The sequence below is a fragment of the Nicotiana tomentosiformis genome, chromosome 2 (assembly GCF_000390325.3).
Source record: "Nicotiana tomentosiformis chromosome 2, ASM39032v3, whole genome shotgun sequence".
NCBI lineage: Eukaryota > Viridiplantae > Streptophyta > Magnoliopsida > Solanales > Solanaceae > Nicotiana > Nicotiana tomentosiformis.
The window spans coordinates 117,105,777-117,131,408 of record NC_090813.1 but is presented as its reverse complement, the minus strand read 5'-3'; the positions used below and the strand labels follow the sequence as shown (position 1 = coordinate 117,131,408).

The window sequence follows — 25,632 nt, the reverse complement described above, 5'->3', positions numbered from 1 at the left end:
CACTGCTAAAGTTCATTTACAAAAATCAAATTTCGGTTTGCACAACCATCATTTTATATGGAGCATGTTATCACTAGATTGCATGACCAGACCACGAAAATCCATTATCTTCTTGTTCTTTCTTCTTCTTCTTCTTTTTTTTTTTCGAAAATCCATTATCATGGTCAAAGCTATTTCTAGTAAATATGGTCAAAGCTATAAACACAAATATTCGCAAGATTCATTAGCGCTTTACAGAGTCCTGCATTTTGGAATATTACTTTTCCAACAACCCCACAAAGATAGATACCATCATTTTTCACGATAAACTATTATAACATCAAATAAACTGACCAAATTTAACAATGAATGGCTAAACCTGACTGAATTCATCCTTCATTTACAACAAAGCATACATTATCCACGTGGGCATGTACTTAAAATAATCGTCATCGATATTTAAAGAACATTCTACAAAGACGGGAAGGATGATTCTTTTTCCTCTTTTCTTCCCTTGTCCTAAATTGGAAATATTTGTACAATTGAGCAGAGAGATGCTTTCATTTCTTAACTATGTAAGAAACAAAAAAAAATGGTACACCCTGCAGCTGCAAAATCAAGCAGGCAAACCACCACAGCAAACGTTGCTCTAAGCATTCTATGGCATTTGCCTCCAGCACATCTGTAAATATTTTCTTGCCTCTTCAAAGTCCATAAACAGGTCTCGGTTCTTTGATTATCACTGGCTCAAAATTTCCCTTTCTATCTTTAGCATCATCTTTGCAAATATCATACGCATATATAAGTTTTAAGGGGATTGAGACATAAGCTCATGAAGGCTGATTACATCACTGATGTGCAGAATGCCGGGCCTTTGGTGGAACATATAGTGTATCACCGCACTCAATTGGTGTATGACTAAGTGGATTCCATCTATCAAACACGATACGGCCACCTCGCCCCATCCTTCCACGAAAGTTAAATGTGCGTGCATGTAGGCCATTTGGTGTTGGAGAACCTGGAGGTATAATACCTGCAGCTGACAATTTGTCTGGGTCCAGAGGTTTTGTGAATAGCAAAGGTGGCTCGTTCGGATCCTACAATAACCCAATTAATGCAGAAGTTTAGTCACAAGATTACTGTTAACGAGTGGATTCAGTTTAAATACATTTCAACTCACATGCAAAGTAATATAAACGTAACATATGAAAACACGTGTTACTATAGAGTAAGACAAAGTACTAAAGGAAGCAACTTAGGAACGCAGGTAACCACCAATTTATGCAGCCATCCAACCGGCACGTGCCTTCGCTTGAACTCTCGCCTCATGATTCCAGGAGAAGCTATCACCGCCTTGGAGTCGGGGAAGGTTATATTTTGTGCTATATGACGACCATGCGGACGACTAATAGCAGGATCATCAGAGTCGACAAATTCGTCCTCACTTGAAACAACCTTACTTGGGAAGGAAGGAAATTCAGGTAGAGCCAAGGTATCCCCGAAAAGATCACTTTCATTCTGAAATTCAAGAAAGTTACGTTTATTAATTCAAAGTAACATTCAACATGAATAACCTCAAACCATAAAGCCTGAGGAGGATAACCAGTTACATTTGGTACTGGAAAAGGTCTAATGATATCGTAATATGACTAAACGAGACACAGATAAGGAAAATCTGCCTCCAAATTTAAGTGATCTACTGCAGTAAAGAGCTATTTCCACTCCAACATATCAGTTTTTCCTTCTCTTTTTTTTTTCAAAAAAAGAAACTAGTGCCACTCCATTCAGCAAAACCAACTTTTGATAGGCAGCTGAATTTCTTTTCAGAACAGCAGTTACAGATTTATCCACAGCTACATGTAAGATTCTAATAAAGCCTCAATTCATCAAACTTAAAATGCAATCATAATAAAGCATAGAGCAGATACGTTCAATCTGTTTCCAGTTTAGACATAATAAGAAATAAAATACAAAATTATTAAATGATGCTCTCATTACTGCTGGTAAGTATATTAGGTTAAAAATCATGACAAATAAAGAAAATAGTAACCATCCCTGCATACCTTGTGTTTCATTTGAAGTCTCTGGAGACTAATCTCACTCTCAATAACCTCTCGCTTCTTCTCCTCTCTCTGCACACAATAACATCAAGGAATATGAATGCTGCTTACTATGCAGATCATAAGGAATCAATTTACATGGGTCAGTAACTTGTTCGTGAAGTTTACACTAGCAATTGTTAAGAAAGACAAACCTTGATGAGAGCCTCAAGGATGAACTTTGCTTGGTCAAGATTGCGCCTAACCTGGACAATGTGAGACGATATAATGGATATCCTATGGGACATTTTATTGGAAAAGACCAAATCACATATAGCATCAATTCGTCTATAGTCAGTTAAGCTTTCATAATGCAGTTTACCTTAACCTCCCCCCACCCCCCCCAAAAAAAAAACAAGTACATTATCCTCCACACAAAATAATCATGTTACGGAACAGCTGTTAGTTTCTTTTATTATTAGGTACTAAACTATCACAATGTAATTCTACATAAGAAAGGTTCTATTAAGCGAACAAGAAAGGGTGATACAATACTCCTTCAGTAAGAAATGATGTGAGCACTAGACTGTTGGCAAGAACAAATGGTAGTATGCAATTGAACAGTCACCATCATCTTAGACAAGATGTCTAGATTCATTAATGGGCAAACAGAGATATAAAAACTGCAATAAATTGGCATGGTTTCAGCAATTCATGCCAAACCTAATGCGATGTTAGATCAGAATGAAGGAAATGAGGGTGGGCTGGAGATGTTGATAAGCAAGATATGACATGAGAGGATCGCCATGGCCAATACACTGGGAACTGACACGGTAGACAACAATTGGTAGAACCCCTGTAGTTCAATTAAGAGGTCACATACAAGAAGAAAAAAAAGCTAAAATTGTCCTTGAGTTCACCTGGCGAAGCTTTTCAAATGACTGCGCGTTGTTTTCCCTCCTTTGCATCTGTTAAGGAAAAAAGGAAGCCACAAATTCTCCATTAACACAAACAAACTGCCATGAGAATCAAATTGTCAACGTCGAAAATTTGACACAATAAGATTGGGACATAGTCATAGAATGGCATACCCTCCTTGTATGAAGTCTGTGGGCCTTCTCCCTTGGCCTAAATACATTATATGGATTCGTGTCGTTAACTGGTGGAGGAGGCTGAAATCATGACAGCAATCAACAGTAGTCAGTAGATAATCAACAGCAGCAAATGAAGTCACATAAAAGAATATCAAATCGTCATAATACTGTTTCTTTCAATAAGTTCAAATATTCATTTTGCTTTTTCTTCGAACAAGTTCAAAACTTCACTATGCTATAATAAAGATAACTGCACAATTTTTCATTGTATGGGCAAAACTAGTAATCATTGTTCGCCCGAGGCAGAATTTAAGAATTGTTGCTGAAAGTAACAGTCAAACAGGGCTGTGGAGGCGGAAATATTTCAAAAAATAGAATAAAGAAACAGACAAGAGGTTCACTGTACAATCTTCCACATAGATGTGGTTAACAAAAGCAAATAAATTGTGCCAAGTACTATATAGTAACAAGTGCAACATTAATTTAAAGTCGCCTATATGTGGTTCACAAATTCAGAAAGTTGAACTGACCTGCAAACGCCGAAGAACAGGCTTCTGCCACCGCTCCCGCTGATAGAAAAGAAACAGAGATTCCCAATAAAAAGAGAGGGATGCATGAGGATTCATCTTTAAAACCACATATAAATGGACACCATTAATGCTGATAAAAAGCAAACACCAAAGGCAGTAGTAGTCAAGCATTTGGAGCTTTCATATTGAATAGGATACATCAAAATCAATCAGTGTGATCCAGAATTTCTGATTAAAGACTAGAACATACAAGTTGGAGGACAAATTTTCATGTTTTACTCCGCATAAACATTTGCTGACATGCAACAGGATGCTTTTAACCCATTCTCAAATCCATTTCCATTTAATCTCTTTATCCTGGAAAACACAAACCTATCAAACCTATGGAACGCATACGATGGGATGCTCATAATACATCCTCAAACTATTTTCCAATTAAGAAAAACACAAACTTATTCAGAATACAGGACAAAAGAACAAGGTCACAAGGTGTAAATGAAAGACTCAGATTCTCTATGACTACAAATCCAGCAACAGTCTTCTGTCAAAACCAGCAATTCCACAACCTTCAACAAGTTCCTCATCAGAAGTCGCATGACATCTGCTAACAAACATCAAAGAAAATAGTTGCAGGCATCCCACCCATCATTCAAACTTTTGCCCCATAAAAGGGCACATTTAGGATTTAGCACCTATAGACTGAAGCAGCTAATATTAAGAAATGACCTCAGATCTTACAAGAAAAATAATCTGTCAGAGAGTAACAGGAAAACATGCTTAGTAATTAGAATATGAACTTTTTGCATATATCAGACCTTGTGCATATAAAACAGATTTTTCTTTTGATGAACATTGTGTTCACCAAAATTTACAACTGTAAAGTGGTGAGAAATGCATACCTTATCCTTCCAGTAATTATAAATAGACTGGAATACTCCATATTTAATGGATAAAGATTGCAAGGCCTGAATTTCTCAAAAGAAAAGAAAAAGGAGACAAAAGATGAATAAGTAAGAAAACTAGACTGCAGTAGATCAGAGAAGCAAAATAATCTCACAAAGGAAACAATTCATAACAGCTAAGATCCAAAAGCAGAAAAATCATGTACAAGTTATGTTGTTGATACTGAAGAAACAAACATATTTTCCAAGATCAGCAACGAATATACAGAATCCACATATGTTATAAATCAACATAAATTGCAGAACTTGCGCATTTTCAGTGAAATATCAATTAATGAATATCTAAGAAGTTTCACCTGTTTCTGCCGAACAGATAAATATATACGAGAACATGATATCTGATCTTAAACACCAAGTATTTTACTTGAACATTATCTTGAACAGATAAATATATCACCAAGTATTTTACTTTACATGTCAATATCATTGGTCACCACTCACTAGATCTCCAGTACCAAAAAGTTTTGACAAATAGGAGACAGCATTTTTAATCACAATGGAGGAGACTAACCAGCATTGTCCAACTATAATGATCTAAATGCAATCAAAAGCTAAAGCTTAAATCCACAATGATGAATGATCCCAGCTTTCTTATTCATTAAAACAAAAATATTCCCAGCTTTCTTAAGTTGACACTAATAGATGTTAATATGCACAGATCATTAATGCAGACTTTGAAATGTAGGCTGTAGCTACCTTCTGGGCAACAAATATTCATTTTCTCATAAATTTATAAATTTAACAAGAAATAAATACAACAAATAGAGAAAAGAGTCCATGTAACTCTTACATTTAAGAAATGAAACTCTTTGAGCTAATTGAAATCCTCCTTTGATGTCAAAGACAAACAACAACAACAACAACAACAACAACCCAGTATAATCCCACTAGTGGGGTCTGGGGAGGGTAGTGTACGCAGACCTTACCCCTACCCTGGGGTAGAGGTTGTTTCCGATAGACCCTAGGCTCCCTCCCTCCAAGAACTCCCCACCTTGCTCTTGGGGTGACTCGAACTCACAACCTCTTGGTTGGAAGTGGAGGGTGCTCACCACTAGAGCAACTCACTCTTGTCAAAGACAAAAGCTACACAAAACTTCTCATTCGCCAGTTGATCGTGCTACATGTCTAATAATCTCAGTGCATCCTAAGGCCATCAACTTTCGTAAAACTTTCTTTAAAAGGATGTAAATAAAAAGAAATAAAGAATAAAGAACAGGCAGAGGGAGATGTTATTACACATTAGAAATACATTAATCATGAGGACCATTGAAAAACACCCCCATGTATTTTTTCAAATCACTTATTCAAGAAGAGAATGCAAAAGCTAAACGGATTTAAAATAGCAGGAAACGGCTCTAGTTGTTCGTATAATGATGGAAGATTTTTTAACTTTTAAGTAGCTTGCAACAGTCATGCAAATTAGTATAGGAGTTAGCTAAAACAATGAACATGAATTCCCCAGTAGGTCCACACATAACTACAAACATATGAAGTTCTTATTAGAGCAAACAATATCAGTAACTCCAAAGTAGACTCTTTAAAAAACAAAGCAACACGCCAAAGTCAAACCTGCAAAATTAATGGACTCACAAGAAGAGTTAGTTTTCACCTCAACAGCAGCATCAAAACTTAGAAGCACAGGAACTGCAGAGCCAAGAGTAGTTGCTATAACTCCTGCTCTTTCTCGAGCCTTGTGATCTAAAACTTCTAGTTTGTACAGGATTGTCTCCAACCTGTATCAGGAAACAAAGTGATTCATTGACTATGATCAATAAACAAAATTCAAGTCATGAATAAGGCATATAATATTGAAAGGGAAAAGAACTGAATGAAATGCATAGAGCATAGACAATTTACAATCTTTCCAGGGATGAAAGCATCAGAAACCTGAAGCTAAATACAGAATAAAGATGAGAATGATTAAACGGACTGAAAGCAACTTGAGGAAGAAGGAAAAGGAAGTGTCCGTGAGCCGGAGAGCAACAGACATGCTAGCTCTAAGAAGAAAATTTGGGTCCAGTACTTAGCTTATGGTACGGGAAGGATATTACTAGAAGGAAAGTAAGTGTATATGTTTGATGCGTCTAGGATGAAAGGGAATGCCATACAACTCTTGCAACTTCAGCACAAAAGGAAGTAGTGTCTTCCATGTGGCAACCAACATGTCACAATAGGACTAACAGACAAAAAAATGAAATCCGACTCATGATATCAATGGAAGGTCAAGGAAGGTCTGAGAAGAGCCCCAGGTTTATAAGTTTTAACTTTAACATCAAATCCACCATCACAGCCCCAATGTCATAAATGGCCTTGCTGGCTTTGTCTCTCCAGAGCCTTGTCAAGATGCCACAAGATTTGCTTGGAGCACTTCAAAGGTAATGTCAGTTTGCACAGTCAAATCATGTTCACACAGTTGATATAATAACGAAAATGAATTTTATTTCTAAAACAAAAAGACCCTCTTTGTGAAACGCCATAATTTGAGCTTATCCTTCACGTGGTGGTTTTCTTTCACTATAAGCATGGGTCCTAGTCCCTTTATGGTTTAGCTAATTAGCTAAGTGTATAGCTTAAGGCACTGTGCTATGACTACAAAATGGCTTCTGCCCGCCTTATTCTCTCTTCCTTATACCTGGAGCATTAGATTAGCTAAGCTCTCTGGTGCATTGGCCATCGTCTGATGCGTGCTTATGAATTACAGCTATGATGTATATTCCAAAGAAAGCATCCATTATCTTGAGGTAGATTTTAGCATGTCTTACTTTTGATCTTCCAACGAATGCTCACAAGTACCATTTTTAATTACTGTCCGTGAATGAAAACATATCCAACTTGCGGTGGCAGGAGGCATGACTAGATTAAACAGAGCAGAATTCGCACTCAATTGAAACAAAAAATAAAGGATGAACCAACCATAAGGAAGAAACAGATGGCACATGTCTTGAAGAAAGCTATTTACATGCTGTGTGTATAAATGTAATAGAATAGGTACGCAGAAGCATGGTTTAAAATCTTTACTTTTCAGCTGCAAGAACCTTTCTTTCTCTGTTGAGCTCTTGAAGCCAATCTTCATCCTCATTGTCAAGATCATACTCAACAAATTCTCCAATCTCAGCCCGAACTACAGAAAATTTAACAAAGTATCACAATTTACTAGCAACTCAGATGATAATACGAGTGTACCCTCCAGTACACTTCACACGTACCTCCTCTAGCATGTATATATGACGTTGGCTGAGCAAAAGTGGGCGAATAATCTCTTTCATATGTATCCACAATCACAGACTCAGGAGTAGGTATTTCAGGAGCCAACTTCTTGCTAGAAGTTTGTGGTACCTAAACAATAAATTATTTCCAACATAATAAGCTTAATTACAGACACAATTCACCAGCACAGCAATACCCAAATTCTCATACTTACTGTGCGCCATGATTAAGACCAAGTAAATTATGAAAATTTCGATGGTCTAACCTTCAAAGACAACTTAGGACAGTTAATATGAAACAAGGGGTTTAAAATATGGATTGAAGTTATACGCCTGAAAATGAAATAATTTTGTACACAATCAGTATAATTTAACCTGTTTAATAGGTCATTTACCAAAAGGTTACCAATCAATGCTATTAAATACAATTACCTCCAATTACTTTTTAAGTCACCTGATTGCCCAAGTAAAACTTAAAGCTCTTAAAATATAAAATGTTAGTAAGAGTTAGTTAAACCGAACACTTAATTATGAACAATTCATGCATGCAAATTTACAATACATATAATCCATCCAATCAAACATTCAGGCAATGAAGCATAAAACTACAAGAATTAAGCTCAAAAACCTCATTTTCTGTGGCTTCAGCAGCGAGACGAAGAATAAGGTTTCGCGTATTAGTCTGGCCATCATCATCCTCAAAATCCTTGATAGATTTTAAAATTGGCAACTTCTTGTGAATGTCAAGTGGACGCGGCCTAAATGAGAGTCTACTCATTCTCAACTCAGCTCATTCTCCACACAAGAATTCTCTCTTTTTCTACTCTTTATCAAGTTTCAGCTCAGCTTCCAACCTTTAAAAGAAGCAAAACAAAGTAAGCTACAAACTCATCAATATTGAACAAAATAAAACACTATGAGTTCAGTTTAAGGTTTCAGTAATTCAGCAGAGTACGACTCGTCCGAGTTATCCGAGTCGACTCAGTGACCGTTTCGATTGACAACAATAACGGTCGATTTTTTCTTTACCTGTTGGTTCTCCACAGGGTGAAGGATTTTCGTTTGGAAAGAGATGCGAATGGTTTTCCGGCGTGGGTGGCAGAGGGTTTTTGTACCAGTGAATTGCCGGAGAAGAATGGAGAATTAGTTAATTCCGGGGGCTTAATTAGGGCAATTTGAATGGGGGGTTTTGAGAAGAGAGGGAATTTGGGAGTTGTTCGGGTTAACTCCGGACCCGTATAGTTTCGGTCATAAATGTATGCGTTCATGTGGCTGGTCCTAAGTTACAATTATTGTATGAATCAACCAGTGAGAGTAATTGTTTGAATTCTAGTTTAAGTTGGACCTGTTTTTTTTCTTTTTAGTGGAAATATTTTTATGTAAAAATATTGTACTTTAAAAATTTATTGGTGACTTGAATGTTTTTCAACAAAAGTAAAGATTGAATGATATTTTGCCACCTTTTTTACTTACTAGTCTATGGGCACGCGCTTTGCGCGTGTACTCCATATCAGTTAATTATAAACTTTTAAAAATTACAAATATTATTATAAAAATATAAATATCGCTAACTGATGAATATTTATCCACTTTCTTATTATACAACATTAGTGAAAGTACATATAAAAAGTTAAAACTCATTCAAGTGAGAGTATATATGCTACTTAGATGATTAGATTCTCGCATTCAAAATAATTAAAATATCCTAAAAAATTTGAAATAATGAAATTTAAATCAAATTAGTTATATAATATAAGTGAAAGTACATATAAAGAGTTAAAGATTATTTTGGTGAGAGAATATGTGCTATTTAGATGGTCAAATTATCGCATTCAAAATGATTAAAATATTCTAGAAACCTTAGAAAATGAAATTTGAATTAAATTTTTTATATAATGTGCATGAAAATACATAGTATAACTTGAGTGACAGAATATATTCTATTTAGATGATCGACCTCTTGTATGCAAGTTGTTAACTCACATTTCACAGTATGAAAAATAAATTATTGTTACACCCTAAGAAAAAAAGAAAACACAGAATGATAAATCAATTATTTGCACACTAAATTAAATAAAAGAATGTAAGGCAAAAATAATGATTACATCTTTTAAAAAAATGAATTTGAAAATAGTAAAATGATAGATAAATACTTGCTTTAAAGAAGAACTCGTTCGCTTTTTGAATATGGCTACTAAGGATGAGAAAAGGTTAGATGGGATAATATCAAGACAAGAATTAAAACGCCCAATTTATAACCTTTTAAAAGATGATTATGGAACCAATTTTGTTAAACTGTAATGATCATGGACACTTGCAAATCTTAAAGAAGTTTAAAACTTCATTCCTATAATTTTGGTTCATGATCAACCTAATCTTCTTCTCACTGTCCCTTTTTACGTCTTCGACTCCCAGCTCTCCGAGGCTCCAACCCATCTTATATTTCATCTATTTAAAGCATAGAGTTACTTGCCTCTCTGTTTTTATATATTTAGACGATAAGCAAACTGTTGTAGCTTTTGAGCTTCCAAGTTAACAAACATTATTATTACTTAGTTGAAAAATAAAAGCGGTTTTATCTTACAAACTTATCCATTACTTAGCATCTTTGAGATTTTAGTAAGAGTTAAAGGTGGCTTTTAAAGGTTAATGATGCCACGTCACCTTAATTAATACCACAATTATATATAATTATCGAATAAAGATATAGATTAGTGATAATTGCCTTTTTATTTGAAAATTAACCAAACTTAGCGTGAAAATTCATGTCACTTCAAGGAGTTCAATAACAACGATAGTAATGAAGAGAGATGTATGTAGATTTGTCCAAAAATATTATTGGTATAGTATTTGCTTAAAGGGTATAAAGGTCATTTAGTTTTTAAAGGTTACTTTAGTAAAATAACTTCACCTAAAAGTCTTCATGCTTATAATATAGTATATGATATATGATATGATATAATATAGTATGATGATTTGTTTCTTTACTAATCAAAAGATAGGAAATAATTAACTTTTTCTAAAGTTTGTAATTTATAATGACATAATGTCGTCTTAACCGTAGTTGATATTTCGTAGAGATAAAAGTATATTGAAATGAATCTCCCAACTCTAATTACTAACTCAAAACATTCAACCCCCCCCCCCCCCCACTTATCATGATGAGAGAACAACACATTTTTTATTAATTGATAAATTGATTCTTAACGATTAAAAAAAAAGATAGGAATTCTTATTGGAGGAAACGATTAGGGTACAGCATAAATCACCTTCACTTCGTTTTGCCACAAGGTTGGTGTGAAAGAACCAATAATAGATTCTTACTCTTGAAAAAATTGTAATTGACCAAAATTAGTGTTAACCAGTTTTTTAAAGAGTGGGGGCGCGAGGCGAGGCGTTCTACTTAATATGGGGCGAGACAAAAGTCCCGAGGTACGGGACGTAAGCCTCATGGATCTTTAAATTTTTAATTTATAAATTAATAAAATAATATTAAAAAGTATAAAAGGTTGATTAAAATTAATAAAATTTAAATGGATTAAAGAAACTCATTAAAAATAAAGTATCTAGAATATTTTTACTAATATAAATAATCCAATAATGTTAAAAGTAATATGATACAAATCAACTATACTTAACTTTCAAATAATATAATTTCTTAAAAACTATTATCAAACTACACATTTTACCTCCCCAAAAGTAAAATAATTAATAAACTTCACCATTACTGTAATTTAAAATATTATTCCTTCACGATTAAATACAAAATTACTTTCAAATTTGAAAGACGTAGAACTAAGACATGAAGACTAATGGCAAGTGAAGATACAAATTTTGGCTATCTATATTCCAAAGAAATGTTCAAATGAAATTCACTCTCACGATGTTCGTTTAATTAATATGCAATATTGTGGCTCATTATTTGAGTTACTCTCAATTTTTATATTCCTGAATCCTGATGAATAGAACTTTTATCGTTCATTTGTTGTAGAATTAGGAGGGCCAACAAAGCTAATTAGGTAATTCAACACATGATTTGCGTAAGAACTATCGGGCAAGCCCAAGCGTTAGAAGTGCTCAAGGCGCTTGGTCGTAAGCCTCATGAAACTAAACCCTGTGTATGAGCCTCAAGGCGTTTAGATAGTGCCTCGCCCAGGGCAAGCCCTGAGCGAGACCAAAAAAGCTTTTTAAAACAGAGGTGTTAACATTGATGATGAAAAAAACCCTAGAAGTGAAAGTCAGAAAATAGCAAAGAAGTTTGTTGTTTGGGTATAACTTAAGAACACTTTAAACCAATTTTGGCGAACTAGTTAACAAAGAAATAGAGAAGTTCGTTATATCAAACAAGTGAGGACAACAGAGAATTCTATAAGAGGAATATTTCATTCTTTCCCCTTTTTAATCTCATAAAACCCCCATTATTTTAATCCCGTTTCAATCTTCAGCAACGGTCACAGGATATGAGGGGATTTTAGCTTTACCCATTAAAGTTAATATATGAGTTTAAATTATGCGCAGTGACAATATAAAGAAGGTTAAGTTAACCTACAACAAGAAATAACTTATCCAACCTAGAAAATAGAGTAATACCAAAATGGCAAAATTCTTTATCACCACCAGTGTATATATCTTAATTCTTTTTGGCATCCTTCTCTCTGAATATTCACACTTCACTCTTATACTGACTCCATCTCCAAGAATCATCTTCACTATCATAGTCCTCAACTGGACTCTCCATTTCTGGAACATCTTGTTGCTCCACAGCTTCAACTTCTTTTTCCTCAACATGTTCAGAATTCGCTTCTTCCTCCTGTGCAAAATCAATAATGCTTCAATGTATGAATTAGGAAATTGGGGGGAAAAACATATAATGCTTATGTCATTGCTCTTATCCCCAAGAAGGTATGACCAGAGGAGATGAAAGATTTCAGGCCTATAAGTTTAAATTGAAGCTTCTGCAAGATCTCATAAAAAATGCTGGCACAGAGAATGAAGAAAGTTATGAACATTCTGGTTGCAAACTCTCAGATGACCTTTGTTAAGGGGAGACAAATTACAGACGAGGTGCTTATAGTAAATAAATGTCTTGACAGTAGGAGGCAAGGGGAAGCGAGCTTAATGTGCAAGCTGGACATGAAAAAGCATTTGATCGTGTTAATTGGGCGCATTTATTAGGCTTGCTGAAAGATATGGGGTTCAGGGACAAGTGGATTGGATGGATAAAGTGTTGCATCGCAAATGTTAGGTTCTCAGTGATTATAAATGGTTCTCCCGAAGGCTTTTTTCCTACATACAGGGGCTTAAGGCAATGGAGAGACTAAGTTCAACGATGCGAAAGGCAATGAGGTGTCAGTGGATCAAGGGTTTTGGTGCTGGGGCTGTGGGTCACGATGGAGTGGAAATCTCTCAATTAAGGTATCTCAGGGTGATTCTTCTATTATTTGAAATGATTTCTGGCTTGAAAATAAACATGGGAAAAAGTTCCATGTTTGCAGTTAATGAGGTACATAACATACCCTACTTGGAGATGTCTTGGGCTGTCAAATTGGAGAGCTTCCTACAGAATATCTGGGTATGCCATTGGGGGCTAGGTACAAGGCGAAACAGGTGTGGCAAATAATTGACAATCAGTGTGAAAAGAGACTTGCTACGTAGAAAAGATCATACTTGTCTCTTGGAGGAAGGGTGGCTCTCATTAACAGTGTTCTTGACTCTCTTCCTACATACCCTATGTCTTTGTTTCCCTTGCCAGTAAGTGTTAAAAAGAATCTTGATAGAATTTGGAGGAACTTTTTGTCGGGAGGTAACAAAGAAAAGAGGTCCTTTCACTTGGGTGGGAAAAGGTGAAGCTTAGCAAAAGAAGAAGACTGGGTACTAAAAACTTGAAAATTCGAAATGATAGCTTATTAACGAAGTGGTTGTGGAGATACGGAAAAGAAGAGGGGCAACTTATGGAGAAGGCTTATACCAGACAAATATGGTATACAAAATCTCTGGTTCTCTGGTTCTATGTTGCTCGGACTCTCCGAAAATATCGATGGGTGCGTGTTGGATCCTCCAAAAGTAGTGCATTTTTTGAGGATCCGACACGGGTGCAACAGCTGTTTCGGAGAGTCCCGGCAACATAGCTAATGTTTACCAGCCCTGTTAATTCATCTCATGGATTGGGACTATAGAAACACATCTGCAGCCTATGGCCTACTTTTGTTGTCAACAAGGATCAAAGTTGGAAATGGCAGGCAGACGAGGTTCTGGCAAGATGCTTGGGTAGGACATGCCCCTCTAACGTCTCAATATCATGATCTCTATGATTTCTCTTATAGTACTGGCTCTCTGGTTTCGGAATGTTGGAACGGAAGCAACTGGTGCCTTGATTTTTGTAGATACTGTTTTGATTGGGAAGTCCCTAGAATGGCTCTAATGCTAACGGATTTAGAGAAGGTGGTCATGTATGATGATGTTCCTGATAGAATCATATGGACAAAGCAGATAGATGGTGTTTTCTCGTAACTTCTTGCTATAAAACTATCAACAGTGATGGTGGCAGCTCTACAGGCTGGCCTTGGAAGAGGATATGGAAGTCCGAAGCCCCCTATGAGTTTAGAAGTTTCATGAGGATAGTTACACACAACGCGAGCCTCACTCAAAGTAACTCAAAGAGGGGTGTCGACTGATATCAGATGTTTCATGTGTAACAAGGAGGAGAACAGCACTAGTTACCTTTTTTCACATTGCACAGTGGCAAGGCAGATCCACTGAAGGATCTATTGAACATCTGGGGAGTTGGAGGGATGTGTCAATCAGTAAGAAAGATATGGAACAACATCCCAGGTTGTGTGTGTTGGGCAATATGGAAAGAGAAGAATGCAAGGTGCTTGGAAAGGAAAATAGAAGTTGTACAGAAAATTAAATACTCATGTGTATGGCTTTTTGGTGCAACCTAGAGGATGTTAGAGATGAGAATAGCATGCTTGATTTCTTAGATTCACTGCAGGATTAGAACTTTTTGTATAGATGGAACCATTTCTTTTTGTTTTGGTGTAGAAGGTTCCAATCATTGTAATTCTCTGGTACCAACTTAGTACCAAGATTCTGTTATTAATATATATAATACTTTACCAGTTTCAAAAACAAAAAACAAAACAAAAAAAGATGACAAGCAAGAGAAGATTCATACATTGATCTCCTGAGTTCCCTCCTCCACTTCCTCCTCCCCTGTCAAGTCAGTTGACTCATCTTTATCGGCTTTCTGCAATTCCTCGGCTTCAATTTGTTTTAAACGCTCAATTACTCGTTCAAAGTGGGAATGATCTGCAACAAGTATATTATCATGTAAAACTCTGCAGAACAATTAGAAAACATGACACATTTTAGTGGCAAAGGCTTTCTCTTCTTCAGGCCAATGGTTCTTTTTCCTTCTATGATGGTCTGATGACACGGATAACTTACGTGGTGCATGGCGGTTAAATAACTCCAGCCTTTAGACATTTTACAAGTATACTAATGATTATGGGCTACGGTAAAAGTCAAATCAAGATAAGATATCAATATGTTTTCCAAATAAAACAGAAAGCAAAGTTTAGGGGAGTAGTTATTGTGCTTCTGAACCCCATTAATGGTGGTCTGGTCAAGCGAGAAACACGTAAGTAAAAAAAAATAATAATGAGATCATCGTTACATTAAATACACAATTTCCTGAAACTGAATCATCAGGATATCAAGACCATTTTCTTCTAAACTAAAACTCAGATTATGAGATTCAATTGAAAAAATACATGCATAGCATGTCCATAAGTAAACAAGCGTAATACTAGCTCAATTGTGGAAACTATGATAAAACCTGTATGTTCCTGCAGTCAACGTAGGACGGAACCTGGCCTTGTTTACATTTTTTGGAACCATAAAGTAGCAATTCGCAAAATGAAATAAAGATAGAATTTTCAGAATATCCAAATTTCAGTTCTTTAGTACTGATTTGTGGTCAAACAAGATGAAATACAAGACTAATATCAACGAAAATAGAGCAGAAGAAAAAAGCTGCATCATGAAGAGATCTAGAATTTCAATTCTGGAGACTAAAATGCATAAACCAAGTTGAAAAATAATAAAAGATATCGAAACGTCAGATCATGCATATATCATTTGAGAGGAGAATTCAACATACAGATACAGTGGACTGAGATCAGAGGATCACAAGACAAAAACATGAAAAGAGGAAAAAAGAAAAGAATTATGGAATATGAATCCAGGCTGCAATTCCTTTTTCTTCTCCTTTTTTTTTTTTTGATAAGTCAGGCTCCAATTCATTTCTGGACTTGGATCAGCCATAACAACAGACTATGCATGTATACTTTCAGCCACACCCAAGTCATGTTTTCCATGCTGATGAAACCTTACTCTTAATGGAAAATTTCTCTGAATAAATGATATTTATTTGTCCCATGTATCTTCAAATTGTATTTTATGCCCATTTAAACGAAATGCTATGAAATGATAAATGAGTCTTGGAAAAATAAATAGATGTGAGTGCAGTAGAGAGAGTTGAAGAAAATTTACCTTTGGAACGATTGGTTAGAGCATCATGAAGCCTAAATGGATGTTGCCGCTCTTCTTTCTTGTATTTTAGCTTTAGCTGTCTACGTGTCCGGCCAGGAAAAAGTTGTTGTATCAGGGATAAGTCAGTCCCAAACTGCTGCACAGCCTGAAGACAAGTTTTGTTCTAAATGTCTAAGAGTAAACCAAGGAAAAACAAAAGAGGAAGGGAGTGCATAACAGTACTATTTGTGCCCAATCACATGAAGTCCGTCCATATAGCTCTAATTGGTGCCATGACACCTATAAGTCAAAAGTTGTACCATTTTTTCAACTGCTTGATTTCTTGTAACATTGGGATTCTGCTCCACTGCTCTTAAAATAGAAGTTAACAACTAATTACCTTACAAAAGGGAATTTATCAAAAAGAATTATCTTATGAAAGGGCTCAAACTATCTTTGCACAAGTCCAAACCATATAATGCAGTTCCCCATACTATCTCCTCCACACCCCATTTATCAAATTTATTCATTTCTTCATTATTCTTTACCAGAGCATAAGAAATTGCAATTCTATGTGCACATAATTTGATACACGGTTTTCTTTACCATAGAATCTTGACAGTCCTGGTAAAGCGACGGGGCAAGTTCTGAATTCTGACATCACATTGAGCATATAAAAGGAGACTTCAGAATCTCCAGGATCCAAGGACAGTTATAACTCTCTCTCTCTGACCGGATATTCAATGCCCAACTGGGCAATGCCAAGGTCTGTAAAGGTCTTGATGCTGGGAAGGGACATTATTGGTCTAGGCAGAGAAGAGGAAGATATGAGACACTACTCCAGCATGCATATGGTGGGTACTGTGGAGGAACGGAACCAGAGAGTTTTTGAAAGCAAGACTGACAATAATTTTAGACTTAAGTTTAGATGTATGCCTTTTTGGCTTTTTGGTGCAAAATGTGCAATGTGAATGATGTGGAAAGCATTGTGGACTTCATTAGTCTCTTAGAGTAAAACAGCTGATTTTTTGTAAACTGCTGTATATACTGCATGGTCTTCGTGCATTCAGTATCAACAAACGCCATTTTTAAACAAAATATATTAATAAAAATATAATAAAAATCAGATTTCCACGATTTCTCAAGTTTATCTAAGATCCCCTTTCTCTACTAATTTACATGCTGAGGATATAAAGATGCCAAAGAAGTTAATGTTGGTGCCAGCTTCCCAATTTCTTTTTTCTGTAACTTTAGTTAGACCAGCTTCTCACTTTCCAACAACTATATTCCTGAAAAGGTAACTATGTTCTACAAAAACTATATCACATGAATTGTTCGTCTTCCTTTGAAGTATCCATGTTGAATGACACAGGAACGGAGATTTCGTGCTAATTCTTCAAAATACACTAAAATGGACAAAAAGCTACATAGCATTAACCGGCTCTCACTTACACCTAGGTCAGATATACACCTGTGAATGAGTTCATGTAACATAGACAACGACTAGCCTTAATCTAGTCTATCAAGCATCCCTTATATAGAAATACTTATTTTCTTTTTGCTTTAAAACTCATCTACCCACAATTGTAGATGCCATCGCATTCCACAGTTCTCGCTTGGTTGGGACAAATATTTCTATGTAATATTTGACAAGTACGCTTATTTCAAATAGAGAAAACAAGTAACATTTAGATAGCTAGCAGCAAAGATGTCCTACATGAGTCTTTTGCTACTACCTCATAGGAAGGTCTCAACAAATTGAAGCAAATTGATAACATGTTTGACAGTTTTATAAAAAGGAAATACAGAAAGGAACCTACAAACTTGATCTTCCAGACTGGGAACGCCTAGGTGCATCAACTAATAACTTGAGCATTTTATAAGTTGCAATTCTAGAATTCGCTATTTAAGATTGAAGTTTCCAATTCAAATTTTAATTATTCCCCCATTTACACCTGTATCTTTCAGTAGCTACAAATGAGAGGGATGTACCTCATAGAACAGTTCTGTTTCCTGTTTTGACCACCTTGTGCTGGGTGTTTTGTCCATATAAGTTTGATAATTGAAGTAGGCAGAAGAATCTTGAGCCCGAGAACCTATTTGATGATCATTATCTTCTGCACCGTCATCTGAAGGATAGGTCTCATCCTCATTATAATTAGAAACAGAAGCACCAGCACTGCACAAGCACAAATCATAGAGAAATTGTAACTTGGAGAAGAGAGGACTAAGGGAAAAAACATGTAACGCCTCCAAGATAAATAAAAAAGAAAACTATGACACAACAAAAGCCACTGATTGCAAAACGCATTGAACTTCTAAAATCTCTTTTCCTTATTAAGTTACCTCTTTTGAATATATTTAGGTACCCGAGAGTAAATATAATGTACTGTATGGCATAACTTCTCTCATATTAGATATGACGAAATTATACATTTTAAACCATGGTCAAAGATCACCTAATATACTTACTAAGAACCATATTAGGTTCAAGGAGCATAAATTTATAACACATGTAAACTTCTAAGTGTTTACCAATGGCATCTCTTTTTCATTTTCCTATGACTAGTGAAAACAGTTTTTCACATGACGGCTACCTTCCAGCTTCCTGATCCTAGCACATAACAGCCTCCAAAGGAACCATTAGAAATTGGACAGAGCAATACTATTGAGAATTGACATCATAACCATTAAATCCTAAGGCCATTTTTAGGAACTTGGAATTAGCGTAATTGATGCCCTAAAGTTAGCTTATAGTTCAGCTTGAGCAAATCACAAGAATATTTCAGGATAAAAGTATCCAACATTTATGTAGGATAGGATAATACTAACTATAGCATACCAGCATATAAATCAAAGGGCGTCTATTTTGGAGTAAATTCCAAATTTTTGGGATTTGAGGAGATATCCTCCCTTGCTAATGCTCACCATCTTGGAGGATAAAATAGGTTTTCTTTTCCATATAAAAGTTCATTGTATAGAGAATAGAGGAATTACCTCCAGAACGAGCATGGAGTAAGAAAATAAGTGACAAGATAAGTGACGGAGAAATGTAAAACTTACATCAAATACCCAGGGTATTTCTCAATTATAAGAAAATGCAAAAATTTACAAGCTAATACTAAAGGATAGAGTTCTTGACGCATAAATTTGCCATCTCCTCAAAAGAGAAGGGAAGGAATTTTATTGATCTTTTTTCTTCTATATACGAGTTAGCAAATGCTGCTCTAGACAATATGAGCACTTGCTTCTCTCTTATGAATGCTTATAGGTGCAGAGATAGTATGGAATATTGTCTTGATTGGTCAAGGGAGAAGATTCTTCTACAAAACTCAGGTAGTTGCCCACCAGAGAGAATCATGCAGCGGATTTTCAAGATATGAGGTTTCTGAGATGAAAAAAATGTATGCACATGGAATCCAAGCTTTATCTGGTGGGTGGACTAAGCAGCAGAGGCAGGTTCTCACCTATGACATATCATGCTTTCTTTCTGTGCATAAGATACTTCAGATTTTGAACGTACAGATTGTCAATTCCGTTCCTGTTCAGAAAATTTGGTCATTGTGCCTGTTGATACTTGATAGTGCTTGTGCGGATTCAGAAATTCCTTCTCTCCTTCTGCACTGTACTAATCGAGCCCTTCTAGGCCAATACAGAAGTAGTATCATTTACAGTAAGATAGTTGTGGAGTTGGGTAGTGAAAACCTTGTGTTGGGCAAGGAATCTTGAAAGGACTTGTGTTGGGCATGGATTCTTGAAACTATAGGTAGTTAATCGGGATAGTGCAGTGTGCAAGGATTTTTGAGGCAGTCGTTCGGGAAGGATTTCTAGATAGCAAGTAGTAGCTTGTTAGGATGCACTTCGCAGGAGGACTAGCCCAATAAATATGCATGCATGCATTTCCTAGAAATTCCCTAATATCTGGTTGCTGAAGTAGGTCTTTAGTGAAAGATTTCCAAATAAGAAGCTACCTAAGCTACATGTTAGTCCCCAAGTATAACCAGATTACTGGATTCATAACAACTGAAAGAGAACTTTACCATACACGCAGCACTACCTTGTTTAAAAGACATTTTGCATTGATATCTTAAGAGCATCAACTACTGTAAGTTTCCGTCATGTTATACTTGGTAAAAATTCTCAGAGCTATTTGCAAATTTCAGATGAAATTACAAGGAAGCAATCCTTGAAAATAAATCATTTTATTCTGTCATGCTATTATGTATGTGAAAATGCTTTGGTGCAAGTAATAAATAAATTCATGTTAAGTTTTTCCAATACGCTTCCATTTGCTGATGGAGATATCTGCATTGGATACAATTTTACCACTGTGCTAATTCACCTTCTATGAATCCAGCTACTGTAAGACTTGAACTTGATATATTTAGTATACCTCTCAGTCTCTGCCGGTTTAAGTGGAAGGCTAGGTACAGAGAGTTTGTACTGCCTTGTTTCAGGCGCAGATTGAACAGAGCTTGTTCTGTCCTTTACTTCTTAATTAACTATACAAGCAAATACGACTTGACCATTTCTGGAACAGTATTGATGCTAGCTTTGGGGAAGATGGTTCTCTTGGCTGGTCAACGTAGCTTAGAAAAAAGAGGAAGAGCTGAGAAAAGGGCAATAAGGGAGGAGTCTTCATATAATTCTGGAAAAAATGGTTGGACAGGTTGGTTAGAAGCGTAATCTAAAAGTAGAGAAAATAATGAAGCTGTAGACGATACAAAAGAGACTTATGGTGCTCGACGAGTTAGAAGATGGATCTGAAATGAGAAAAACAGACCTAATGAATGAAGTCTCTACCACAGATCGTCTACCATTTTCACTATCAACAACAATATAAGAAAACCCAATCGAAAGGTTAAATGCAGGTTAGTATCTTTTTCGCAAATAAAGCAAAAGATAACTGTAGATTAGTATATTTAATTGTGAAAAAGCTTCTGATACCTCTGATCTGTAGTAGGTATTTGTGACGCTGCAGCATCTTTTTTCTGCAAGGATGGCAAGAAGGCAAACAAGAGAATCAAGGATGACTGTGTCATTTTTAATTTCTCCTCTTTCTAGGAGGTTGGGGTGCAAACAAGAGAATGCAAGAGGAAACGTACCGCCAGCCGCTCTCTGTGCTCTCCTAATATAATTAGATCCTTAATAGGTACCTTTTGGTAGTCAATCTCATACTCGGGAGCCTCAAGCAAAGCCTTGTTCACTGTAAACGAGGAAGTGCCTGGTCAAGAAAAGATAAATACACTATGCCAAATGTCAGCAACACCCACTAGGCTTACCTTGTCTCCTCTTTTGACGAGTGGAGTGAGAAAACTTCTTAGGTTTCTTGTTGGCTGCCTGGTCTGAAGCTTCAGTGGTCTTTTTACTCTTCCTAACTTGCTTTCCATCCTCAGCAACTGTTCTCTTTGACTTTTTCTGTACTTTTTTCCCTTGTGATTCATTTTCCACCAGAAGATCCTCATCATTACCATTTGTAACAGAATCATTAGGTTGTTCAGGCACATATTCCCCATCATCCGCTACTACTTCAGACTCATCTACTAGTCTATTTGCATTTACGGACTTTCTTCTACTCCTTAATGATCTACCCGCTCCGTTCTCTTCAGTAATTGCAGAAAGATCAGATGCAGGCAATTTTTGCTTTTTAGTCTTTGGCCTCTGATGTACCTAAACAGACATAGTTGCAAGTGGGTTAAGAAGAGAAATAAAGGGCTCCACCAGCAAGGCAAACTATTCCAAAAATTGAGAAGTAACTAAAACAATTTGAAAAACAGTTTATTGATTTACAGGTTCCTCAGGCATCTGAGAAGTAGATTCAGGGAGTTCTGCTGGGATGCCAACATCTGAATGCGAAGCCTCGATAACATATTCGTCATGAACTGGAAATTCATGAGTAGATTCTGTAATAATATTATTATCAAATCCTCTGGCTGAGAAATCAAGGACATCATCAGCAGGGAATCCATGTTCCTTCTCTCTATCCACAAAATCCATTTCAGAATGAACTGAGTGTGAATTTGGCTGACATGAAACTGACTCTACTGCATCTGAATCAGGGATGCTTGTGTCGTATCTCTCTCTGTATACTTGTAGCTTGGACTTGGGTTGAAACCTTCTGGTACTCTGCCCTGAATAAATGTTCGAAATTAAAAATGAGTGCAGCACATGATAAAGTACAGGTGCAGGAACCTGAAAATTCTCCCATACCAGACGTAGTAGTTACCCCAAGGATATCTGCTTCCAAGGAAGGATAGCTGTCCATCTCCTGCAACCGACAAACTGGAGTATTTGTAAGTACGCAAAGGAAACTAAATGACAAATGTTTTGCTGCTCAGTAAAAAGTGGGGAAGGGCATGAATTTGACCATCTGACAACTTCCACTAACAGGAACAACACTTCCTTGACAAGTCAATGGATCTTGGCATGCTGCCACTTCATCAGGTTGAAGATTAGAAGTGCTAGGAGCTGAATCATCAACTGAAGAAACTGGAATTGAAAGTTGTTCTTGTCCCTTGTCTGCACCAGCAACATGAACAGCAGATGGATCTGTAGCGGGACTAGAATTTTCTGCATTATTATAAGCAGCACCACATTTTACTAATTTAATCTTTAATAATTGGCCAATTATCCAAAATAAGGTAACTCCTTTGCAGCATCCGTTATCAAGTTCCAAGTTTAAAGGTAATATGCAGGAAAAATTAGTAATAAGAGAACAGAAGAAGATAGGCCATTACCTATGGCGCTTGAGATAGGAAGTAAATCATCAAACGAATCCAAACCTATATATATGTCTGCATACTGAAAATTGAAGAACTTTAATTAGGATATAAAAGGTCTGTTAACAATATCAAAATATGGATAAGAAAATATCACCTCTCCCTCGGATTTCTCAAGACAAGTTTTCGAATCTTCACTGTTATCAGGCACTACCATACTTGTATCTAGATATGAACCAACTGATGGACCCAAAGTTTCTGCAGCAAGAGGATGCTCCAAGGAAGGTTCCGCTAACACAGAGCTTTGTTTATCGTCTGCTTATATTTAACAAAAGACAATCATTCTTGAAGAGGTCTTAAAGTATCAATGAAGAACATTAAAATATAGGCTATTAAGAGCATATTTTATAGTATGACATTTCAAGTGCTAAAACCAACTTTATCTCGAAGGAAAATTCTATTACGCACACAAGAAATCAACGCTTTTATGACCTCAACAATCAATATATGATCAAATTGCAGCAACAAAATGTTCCAGAAAAAGTAATAATAGTAAGAACAAAATAAAGGCAAGAAAGCTAACAATTTTGGGAATTCTTTCCATCCTTCTTAAGAGCCTCAAAAGAATCAGTTGCTACAGTATCACCAGTGGGTTTTGACGTCAAAGAAACTGTTGAGGATGCAACAGCTGGACCTTTTTTCACCAGACGAGGCTTTGCCCTGGGTTGAAACTTGCCTCCAGCCTTGACTGCATCAAATAACAATATAAACTTGAAAGAATGAGAATATATTACATCACAAACTAAAAAAAAATCCTTTCACTCCACTTACCGGTCTTTGAAGCACCATCAGCCAAAATATCATCTAAAAGGTCCATGGATACACTTTCAACACTGAAACAGAACAATAACTGATAAGACAAAATGTAACCACTAATTAAATAAGTTGGAAAAAAATCTTAAAGAATGTGATTTGATATTTTGTTTATAATTCAATTTGAGACTTACAACTAAAGCAGTTTCACCTACACCTTAAATGGTCTAGTGGATAAGCTTTTCAAGACAGACAGAACCATACATAGAGGTTAAAAAAAAAAAAAAGGTAAAAGTTCAATAGAAAAAATAAAGGGAAATATCTTCATAATTAATTCAGAACTTTGGTAAAATTCAATAATGACAAATAAAACTAGATAGGATTCATCTAAACCCAGAATAATAAGGTGTTACTAGAGGAGTTTCATATAAACAATAAATGGTCTGTGAATAGGCTTTTCGATACTGAAACAAACTAGATAATAAGAGGACAAGAAAAATTAATGTTCTACAAAAATCAATTTTTACTAAATCTAAAATGGGTTTCATCGACATCCCATACAAACACAATATTTAGCCTTAAATTTAACATCACAGGATAAGAACTTGAAACATTACTGTTAATCTCCTTGACGGATTGGTTCTTTTCAAAGATAATACTACAGTAATAAATACACGACAACTAATATGCGTTAGAGAGAGAGAGAGAGAGAGAGAGAGAGAGAGAGAGAGAGAGAGAGGGGCAGCGATGAACCTGAAATCGCCCGGACGAGAGGGAATTGTGAAAACTAAGGTGGCTTTTCTATTATTTGGGGAGGGGGTGGCGACTGGCGCGAGACTTGTTTTTTTTCTTTTTTACTTAACCCCGAAAAAAAGAAAAAATATAGGGGCAGTTTGTAGCTATTTACCTCTACTAGTCTTAGCGCGTATAACCTTATCAATAAATATAAAACTTTAAAGAATTAGATTAATTTTAAAAAGTAGTAAATGAAGACTTTTGAAACTTGTAATCTTGTACATACCATAATATTTGAGTGACTATAAAAATTTATCATTAAAGATAAGATAAAATATTTATGTTTAATTATTTTGAAATTTAAAAGTATTATTAATTTTTTAAACTAACGGAAAAAAAATAGTGTAATTCTTTTTGGAATGAATAGAGTATTAAATAATATATTTGATCTTAAAAAAAAAAAAAGAAATCTTGCACCACAAAAGTTCTCATATGCTAAGAGTTTAGTTAATTGAAAAATAATTTTATTTGAAAAAGAACTAAATTTAAATGTTTTGCTAATTAGTTAATGAAAAGATATAGTTATTTCTTTTCAACATTAAAGGTAACTTAATTTAAACACTTGATTGTTTTTTCCTCAACATTAAATGTAATAGCTTATTTTTCATTATTCAAATTTAAATATTAGCTAATCAAAAAATTTATAATTTTAACTGCAATTATAATTTTTTCTACTAAGCATTCTACTCTCAAAGAATAAAAAAAACTGATTTGACATTTTTTTATATCTTTATTTTTATTGACTCTTACCCAAAAAAAATCTTTTTTATATTCTTAAATATTTTTATTTGTTCTAATTATTCAATGTAGTTTTAAAATAATATCTTTCAAAAACCAATGAATAAAAACTTCCTTTTGAATGGGAAAATAATTTGATCGACGTGATTGTGTTAAGTATTCAATTTATAATTAAAGAGAACGTTGAACCGTGAAATAGACTTTGTTCCAAAATGAACTGTT

General features: G+C 35.5%; 2 protein-coding genes across 7 annotated transcripts; both read right to left on the bottom strand.

Annotated features, from left to right (window-relative positions):
• Nucleotides 1–359: 359 nt before the first annotated feature.
• On the bottom strand, nt 360–9,055 carry LOC104111164 (uncharacterized). The gene is made up of 13 exons (XM_009620803.4): nt 8,840–9,055; nt 8,439–8,664; nt 7,811–7,940; nt 7,623–7,725; nt 6,214–6,337; nt 4,542–4,607; nt 3,643–3,681; nt 3,110–3,190; nt 2,939–2,986; nt 2,234–2,284; nt 2,043–2,111; nt 1,255–1,497; nt 360–1,076 (listed from the first exon to the last, which is right to left on the bottom strand). The coding sequence occupies exons 2-13, from the start codon at nt 8,586–8,588 to the stop codon at nt 828–830; spliced, it is 1,353 nt and encodes a 450-aa protein (XP_009619098.1). The 5' UTR covers nt 8,589–8,664; nt 8,840–9,055; the 3' UTR covers nt 360–827.
• A 3,216-nt stretch (nt 9,056–12,271) lies between these two features.
• Nucleotides 12,272–24,746, bottom strand: LOC104111163 (uncharacterized). Of its 6 annotated transcripts, none has more exons than XM_070196007.1 (16): nt 24,631–24,746; nt 23,896–23,957; nt 23,648–23,812; nt 23,222–23,379; nt 23,083–23,146; nt 22,713–22,915; nt 22,556–22,613; nt 22,136–22,476; nt 21,628–22,015; nt 21,451–21,551; nt 21,293–21,336; nt 18,338–18,524; nt 16,589–16,645; nt 16,367–16,511; nt 14,988–15,121; nt 12,272–12,620 (listed from the first exon to the last, which is right to left on the bottom strand). In XM_070196007.1, the coding sequence occupies exons 2-16, from the start codon at nt 23,939–23,941 to the stop codon at nt 12,474–12,476; spliced, it is 2,238 nt and encodes a 745-aa protein (XP_070052108.1). In that variant the 5' UTR covers nt 23,942–23,957; nt 24,631–24,746; the 3' UTR covers nt 12,272–12,473. The 6 variants fall into 6 exon arrangements, with proteins under 6 accessions (XP_070052108.1, XP_070052109.1, XP_070052107.1 ...); XM_070196008.1 differs by lacking the exon at nt 24,631–24,746 and adding an exon at nt 24,495–24,517; XM_070196006.1 differs by lacking the exon at nt 24,631–24,746 and adding an exon at nt 24,093–24,244 and having other exon boundaries at nt 22,734–22,915.
• Nucleotides 24,747–25,632: the final 886 nt, after the last annotated feature.

What these genes read in the sequence shown, in the direction of transcription:
- LOC104111164 (XM_009620803.4), bottom strand. Translation starts at nt 8,588, where the DNA reads ATGAGTAGACTCTCATTTAGGCCGCGTCCACTTGACATTCACAAGAAG. An exon ending in ATAATTACTGGAAGGATAAG is followed by an intron (nt 3,682 to 4,541) that starts GTATGCATTTCT and finishes CTTTTCTATCAG; the next exon opens with CGGGAGCGGTGGCAGAAGCC. An exon ending in GACTTCAAATGAAACACAAG is followed by an intron (nt 1,498 to 2,042) that starts GTATGCAGGGAT and finishes CTTGAATTTCAG; the next exon opens with AATGAAAGTGATCTTTTCGG.
- LOC104111163 (XM_070196004.1), bottom strand. Translation starts at nt 24,139, where the DNA reads ATGGTTCTGTCTGTCTTGAAAAGCTTATCCACTAGACCATTTAAGGT. An exon ending in TCCTATCTCAAGCGCCATAG is followed by an intron (nt 22,916 to 23,082) that starts GTAATGGCCTAT and finishes ATAATAATGCAG; the next exon opens with AAAATTCTAGTCCCGCTACA. An exon ending in TCTAACCAATCGTTCCAAAG is followed by an intron (nt 15,122 to 16,366) that starts GTAAATTTTCTT and finishes TACTTGTTGCAG; the next exon opens with ATCATTCCCACTTTGAACGA.